The following is a 7,867-nucleotide window of genomic DNA, read 5'->3' on the forward strand; positions in this document are numbered from 1 at the left end:
GGTGAGTCTGGGACATCCTCCTCCTGGGTGAAAGAGCTGTTGAAAGCCTCCGTTAGGTATTTTCCCATTGCTGCCCTGCTCAACAGCTGGGGCTTTTGTAACATCCCTCCCCACCACCTCTTTGTTGGACTTAGCAGAAGAACAGTCCTCAAAGCTTTGGCTTTGAGTTCTCTTATTTTGCCCAAGTCTGTACTGGATAGCTCTGCAATGCCTAACACAGCTGGCTGGCTTCCATCTCTCTTGTTTTTCTCACTTGAGTCTCCAGAACCAAAGCCCAGCTCACAATCTATAGTGTTTGGGGATGGTGATGAGCCCAATCCTGACTCTATCCTAAAGGGTAAATGGGACTGGCTCCTCTGAAGAACAGGAATGGGTTGCCAGTTGCTTTCAAACTTTTCAATCAGGCTGCTGATGTCTGGTGATATCTGTGTTTCTCCTGCAGACAGCAAAGTCCTGGATGGCCTTGGGTCAGCTGGCAGAGGTCTACGAGGTGCTGGAGGTATTCTCTGCAAATCTCTTTCTTGTCCAAGTGGTTTGAAATGGACAGGCTTAGGAGGTACTCGGGGTTTTTTCAGAGGGTGTGTTTTGGCAACTGGACACTTGATCTGAGGTCTTTTTCCCTGTTTCTGGGCACATTGTAAAGGGCTGAGGTTTTGCAACAACTGGCCATATGCCTCTGGTGTTGGTGGTGTCAGAATTGTTTTCACCTGGAACAGAAGCAGGACTAGGAGCAGGGACCAAAGAAAGATCGAGGAGCCCCCTTGCAGCCAGTCATGGCAGGGCTTCCTCCCCTAGGTTCACTTCACCTAAACATTGTTATTATGAATGTTATAATAGAAGCAGTTTCTCATACTCTAAATGTTGTTAAATTAAAAATTATACTGTCAGAGGAACAAGAAAATGATGGTGAATGAAGTAATTTGACCATGTCAGAGTATCAGTTATGATATTCTAAAATGCTGTAATTTAAGAAATCATACACTTTTAAGTTTTTCTTTGTTTTATAGGAAGTTTCAATTCATAAGTCAAGTATTTACAATAGCATGCTTGGGAAAAACTACTTATTGGTAATTATGTGAAGAAAAGAGCCTGTGAATCCTCTTCTAAATTAGAAGATGGGAAAGAGGGCTTAGGTGTCCCTGGAAACAATTTGTGGGCAAGGTCCTAAACTCCCGTCCCCAAAAAAGGGGGGGAGGGGAGTTAGGGCTTGTCTTAGTTATGAAGCACCTTATCTTTTATACCAGAACAAGTTTAATTATGCAAAGACTTGTAAGAATTCTGGTCATTTTATCAATTATGCATAGATTTTATAATATTCAAATTTACTGTGAATTTTCTAAAGTTTCTAGATGGGACCCTGGGATTTGTGATTCAAATTAAGAATGGAATCTCTACATTTGTGAGACCTGGCAAATCTTCATTGCATTACAGCCCATAAAAATGCTCTAAACTGTGATTGGTGAAATTTGCTGTTTAATGTGATTTTTTTCCTTCTTTAGCAAATTTCCTATGATCAGAGCACATAGTCAGTGAAAGATGTATTTTGTTAGCTTAGTGGAAAATCTAATATTTCTCATCTAGAATTAGAACATGTTCAGAAAATTATGCAAACTGCTTGAGATCATTTTAACAGTTTTCAGCTAACTTTCTTCATAAAGGTTTAATGAGATTGTAAAAGCAGAAGAGGTCTTGCTGTTTTGATCTGAATTTGTACTTATTTCATGCTCTAAGCAAAAGGTAACATTTGTAACTGAATGTATGTTAAAGTTTCAATTTCTGAATTATCTCTTTCTTCCAGAATGAATATAATCAGAGGATAAACAAACTTTGTGAAACAAGGATGTATGTCTACTATTCAGTTGTGAGGTTCCAGTCAGGAACCTCTATTTTTAAGGCAGTATAGTTATGTAGTAAAAAAGAATAATAACTTATGAAGTATCTTTTTTTATGTAGTTTGTAGAAATATAGAGGAAAGTGACATAGTCTGAGTAACGGATTATACTAACCCATCCTAACACCACTTCTGGTCACTTTCCTCCTACTCCTTTTTGGCCCTTATTTAATCTCCTTGACAGATTTGTTTCTTCTAGGCTCAGCACCCTTCACTTGCAGATATCATCTCAGGCTGAGTACCCACTGTCCCAAGACCATGGTCCATCACCCCCTGGATCTAGCTTTTGCCACATTTTAGCCACTGGCTACAGACCTAGCCCCATATGAAAAAGAGACATATCTACCCAAATGATTTTGTGTCTCAGCTGTTTAAGGGGGGAATGATCAGGTGCTTGGAATGATGGGGTACTTGGGTTCCTGATATTTAGGTTAATAAGAGATACTTTAGTTGAGAGAAAAGAAAGACACCATTTTTAACACCAGGTTAATTCAAACTGTCTTTAAAGTCTATTTATGAAAAGCTGAACAAAGCCAATGAGGTTAGGGGACAAATGGGGTTCATCTAGCCCCTCCTGTTTCCAAATAATTGATATCAGTTTTAGAAGTATGTTGAGAAAGCATGAGGAAGTTTTGGGAAGGCAGAAAGATTTGTAACTTGAGTTTGTAATTAATAGCTCAATCAAATTTTAGATGGCCCTCTCTGAAGGATACTAGTCCATATTTATTTGCTATTTAATAATTTGAGGGACTGTAAATTTTACTATTTTTCTAAGCCTTGATTATAGGAGTCGTCATAAAAGCCAACAATGGGATGGCAGAGGCTGCAGGTTGCGGACTGTTCCAGGTGGATGTCTGTGCTTGGAAAAGTTTGGGGACAACCTCGGACACTGCCCAGGTGGGATCTGACTTTATTTCCCAATTGAGCCTTTTTCTTTCTGAAAAGGAAACCTCCCACCTATTTATGCCTAAGCCCTGCTTTCAGCACCTGGTGACTATCTGAATGAGTAGCGGAGATGACTTATGTCTGGAATCAAACAAGGCTAAGGAAGTTTTCCTTCTGGCAAGGTTTATGACATTGTCCCTCTTTTTATTCAATAGCAAATTCACTGAAAAGTAATACTCAGGGCCAAATAAATGAATAAATATAGAGATAACATCCTTCAAAGAAGGAGATGATTAGTGATAAGGAAAAATGTAATGAAATAGATGCCTCATTGACCAGGATAGTGAAGTTTGAGGAGAGCAACAGGATCAGGCCCAATGATACCTAGGATTAAATACAGATATATAAAATTGGCTTTAAAAATTTCCTATTATGTGAATTCATGATTTGAGCATGTTTGGGAATAAGATCAGAAGTATGGATTTTAGATTTTAGCACAAGGATTGTATAAGATAGTGGTAAGTGTGAAGCTAATGTTAATTTGTTAATCCATCTGTCTGATAATTTTATAAAGGGCAAATGAAATCAATTTTAAAAAGAAAGGTTTTTTGTATTTTAAAGGACTCCTATACTCCTATACTATATAGGTACAGGATTTAGGAAAGGTAGAAATAACAAAGAATAAATAAACTGAAAATTCTCTGTAGTTTCAAAATATGGAACTAATTTTTAGTAATTGTACTAATTTATATTAAGACAAAATTATCTAGTCATCTCTAGATCTGAACTGGAGAAGCAAAACTCCTTTTTAAATTCTGTAACTACGTGAGGCATCTGGGATTTAAAAGTGCTGCTTAAATGAAATAGGTCACTGGGATACAAGGAATTGTATGTTAATTATGATTCTTGTATAGTTTGTATGTAAGTTTTTTTGATTATCTTGGTGACACGTACCTGACAATGTAATTATGTCATTTTGTAAAATTGTGAGAAAAACCTCATTGTATTAACAGAGCCTAGCCCTGTGTGGCTAAAAAAACTGAACTATTTGTTTGAACCTAGTCTTGCATGGCTAGAAATCTGTACCTTTATATGTAAAATCATGTTTCTGGGAGCTCTTGTATTGTAATTTGAATACCAGTCATCTAAGGATTATCCCCTGAGCCTTGGAATCTGAAAAAGACGACATCAGATGCAGACAGCTTTCCCAAGAATCTGGACCTGAACTCTACTGGGACAGCTTCTTTCCTAGAGAAATTCAACTAGAGGACCAATGGAAAAATGTGGCCCCCTCCTCTTCCTTGTGACTATGGCTTTGATTATAGGAAGTCCCTATTAACTGTTAAATTGCTAATTTTTATGGATCCCCACTACCAGCCCTTGGGAACAAAGCTGACTATACTGTATGATTTGGCCAGGGTGTCAAGGGTTTGACACATGCACAAAAGAAATGGGAAATGTTGTGCCTGGTTTTCCCCAACCCCCTACCTCAAGGAGGTGAGCGGACTGCTTTGTCAGCTCTGCCCTCCCTCACTGGGTCTCCACCCTTTCTCCCAGTCAGCTCCCAGGTGAGAGAATTTCAAGGTGTGTACTGACCAATCACTGCTTACGTAAGGCCCCTTTATAAGCTGAGGTTCTGCCCCAGATCAGGGCTGTTGCTGGCTGCTGCTACTGCTATTGCTGTACCTGGGACATGCGGTAGTACCCACTCAGCCTGCCATGTGGCCTCATCAAAGGTCCATTCTAAAATTTAAAAAAAAAGAAAGTATATAAAAACTTTTTATTTATAGTCTAGAATAAGTTTTAAAATAATTTGAAAATTTAAAAAGCAAAAAAAAAGATAAAAAGTTAAAGATTATATTCTAGGTTCTGTTTTCCAGGAGTCAAGATGGTGGAGTAAGCAGTAAATCTCTATCACTCTCACTTATTGACCTCTGGGGGAAAAAATAGAAAATAAGGCCCCAGGAAAAATCCTGGAATAGCTGAGCCACCTGTGAAGTCTTTTAGTGTGAGAAACTTGGGGGATCAGCAAGAAAGGTCCATCTCAGGTAAAAGGGAAGAGCTTTCCAGGACAGGAAGCATCACAACAAGCCAGCAACAAGCCCTACCTCAGCAATCTAGTGGGATATCCTGAGCCACAGGGTGGTGGATGAGGCAAACACCAACACCAGGACCCCCAACATGTTTCATCATAGCCAGGGGAACTAGCAGACTCTAGTTTGGAGAACTACCACCTGCTATGGCATAACCCCCAGCAGGCAGGTATCCTCCAGCACCCAGGCCTCCCTGTGCTCGGGCCAGCCACAGGTGGGCAGGAGTCCTCCACTAGCCAGACCTACCTATGCTCTGACACAGCCCTGGAAATCTTATCCTCCGGCAAAGAGATCTCAATGTAGTTCAGCACAGCCTATGGTGGCTAGCATCCACCAGTGGTTAGAGCCCCACATTCTTCAGTGTAGACCCAGGAAAACACAGAAAAACCCCACCTGGCATCAGCACAGACCAGATATGGACAAGATAATATAAGTTCAAAGCACTTTCTATCCCATGGGAATTCAGGAGCTGCTGCTTCAGGGCCTCTTGGTTCCAAGGCCACTCTGTACTCATTGGAGATAAAGAAATTCTGAAGGCCACAGTCCAGTTGCCCGCTCACAAGGATGTCTCCCATGAGACCACTCTCTTGTTGAGCAGCAGCTGACGTGACTGGTTCAGCCCCCCTCCATTGGTTCACTCTCCCCATGCACAAGGAGATCATGCTTGAATCATGCTCACTTTTAGGTATATAGGAGCTAGTTTTCTTCCCTATGCATGCATGCCATATTGGAATAAAATACAAGTTAATTCTCTCTCTCGTCTCTGGTCTCTTCATTCCCTCCTGAGATCACAACCTAAGGCTGGCCCTTAGGTTAGTAAGGTTAGTGGCCACTTACAGCTGGTGCCCAACGTGGGGCTGGGTGGGGCTCCAGAAGGACCCCAGGATCACGCCAGTGCACCCTGAGACACACGGGGTATGAACACCCCTGCTTCTAGGGGCTCCAGGAGGGACTCCCAAGTAATTGAAGTGTAGTATCCAGAACTGGCAAGGAACTTGGAGAACAGTGAGTAAACATGGAACAAAACATAAGCATACTGAGACCAGGGGACAGAGAAAATTATGTTAGGGCCACATATAAATGCATATAGAAACAAGGAGCAACTGTGCAGCTTAAAGACATCAGAGAATTCATTGATTTGGCACATAAAATTTCATCATGGCTCCCTGAAGTAGAATGTTATGAGCTCGCCAAGTGGAAGGTCCTAGGGGAGCAAATGACTTCTTTTGATAAGACCAGTCCTGGAGAAGTCTGGGGCATAGACTTCACAATTTACCACCTAGTAAAAGATGACTTTGGAAGAGAGAGAAGGAAGGTTCATACCTTTCATGCCCACACTCAAACAGGTCCATCACTTCCTAGCAAAGGTGGCCCAAGCAGGGATCCATCCCTGGAAGGAGAGGAAGAATGGCTTCAGCCACCCACTCCTGCTTATAAATCTTTGTTTCCTGACCTCTCAAATTTAGCTATACATGACACTGGGCAAAGCAGAGACACCAAATAGCTCGTTAAAATGAGGAGGGGTGGCTGCGGGAAAGGTGCTACAGCAGGGAGACAGAGGAGAAAGAGGCTTATGGAGGAGGGACTCCAGCATTTCCCCATTTCTGACTTTTTTCTATGGAATATATTAATGATATGTTTAACATTAGAAATGAAAGTGCCAGGGGTGGCTCGAAACATTCGCTGTGATATAGCTGTCTTTCTTGGAAACAAATAAAAAGAAAATGATCAAGTAAGTTTTACCTAGGACAAAGCATAATGTCTGATTTCTGCAAATGATCTTTAACAATTTCTGAGTGCACTCTTCATGTCATTTTCTCTATCTGTCTGTTTTGTTTATGTGTCTCTATGTGAAAGAGTGTGAGTGAGTAATCTAACACCCCGTAAGTTCAATACGCAGCTGGACTTTCCTTGAAATGCTCTTATCTCTTTCCCTCCCCCTTCCTGAGGAAAGAGAAAAGAAAAATATCTTATTTTATAGATTATATGATGGTTATATTAAGTCATAGAGTATAGAAAGAAGTAGCAGACATAAACTATTTTCATTAAAAAGTGTGAACAGAAGTTTTAAGATTTTTAAACATTTGAAAATCTCCTCTTCTTCATTCCACTCTGGCCAAGTGGAGAGAGGAGAAGGTGATAAGAAATAATAAGGGAATTTTCCCCCTCAGATCAAAGGGGCATAGGAAAAAGGATTTTCTGCCTTACTGTGTATCAGAATGAAACTGTAAGTAAATTTAATTCATGTGAAAAATAAAAAGTGTCACTCCTAATTTGATGCTAAAGATAAGTCATAACTCATTTTACTATTAGTCATTTAGGCATATTGGGATATTTTCTAAGATCTAATAAAAAAAACCATGAAGCTTTGAGCTCTAGTAATGGGAAGAAAGAATACAGCACCATTTCTGACTCCCTCTTTGCTGGAAGGGTCAAAGCTATCACATTCAAATAAGTTTTTAAGGAGTGGACACATAAATAAAGTTTACAGGAGTAAAAATTAAATCAGTTGAAAACATTTTACAAAATTTTATTAAAGTCTCTTGATAGAGAGTGCTGAAGAATAATAGGGAATTTAAGCTACCCTCCATAACACCCTCCCAATCTGACTAAAGGGAGAAAGCATAATAAATTTATCAAGGACCCCACTAGCAAAAGCCCTGGGGCACTGAAGCCCACACCTTTAAGCAAGGAAATGACCCTCTCCATCCAAAACCCCAAATACACAATCAGGCTCTGCAGCTGTGAGGAGAGGAGAAAAGTCTCTACACTGGATAAGCTCAATTTTCTATCTACAATTTTTGCAAGTGATGATTTGGATATTTCCAAATTAATTAATGTTGTTGTGGTCTTTTTAAATAGTAGTAAACAAGAGCAGCTAGGTGACGCAGTAAGTAGAGTGCCAGCCCAGAGTCAGGAGAACCTGAGTTCAGATCTGGCCTCAGACACTTCACACACACACACACACACACACACACACACACACACACACACACAC

At 40.3% G+C, this 7,867-nt stretch overlaps 1 protein-coding gene and 1 pseudogene across 5 annotated transcripts in view; both read right to left on the reverse strand.

Annotated features, from left to right (window-relative positions):
• Positions 1-1,045, reverse strand: part of LOC138166320 (FYVE, RhoGEF and PH domain-containing protein 3 pseudogene) — a 5,556-nt pseudogene extending 4,511 nt beyond the window's left edge.
• The window catches only part of CCDC91 (coiled-coil domain containing 91), a 662,757-nt gene that overhangs the window by 305,846 nt on the left and 349,044 nt on the right, over positions 1-7,867 (reverse strand). For 4 of the 5 annotated variants that reach the window (XM_069094893.1, XM_069094894.1, XM_069094895.1 and 1 more), the window contains exon 7: positions 4,463-4,519. The exons of the other annotated variant lie outside the window; for it this stretch is intronic. In XM_069094893.1, the coding sequence (XP_068950994.1) occupies positions 4,463-4,519 (57 nt within the window). The remainder of the gene's footprint in view (positions 1-4,462; positions 4,520-7,867) is intronic. 5 annotated transcript variants of the gene reach the window in all.

This window comes from Petaurus breviceps, unplaced genomic scaffold (genome assembly GCF_028583685.1).
Source record: "Petaurus breviceps papuanus isolate PSGF00001 unplaced genomic scaffold, PetGlider_PUasm1.0 221, whole genome shotgun sequence".
NCBI classification, from domain to species: Eukaryota; Metazoa; Chordata; class Mammalia; order Diprotodontia; family Petauridae; genus Petaurus; species Petaurus breviceps.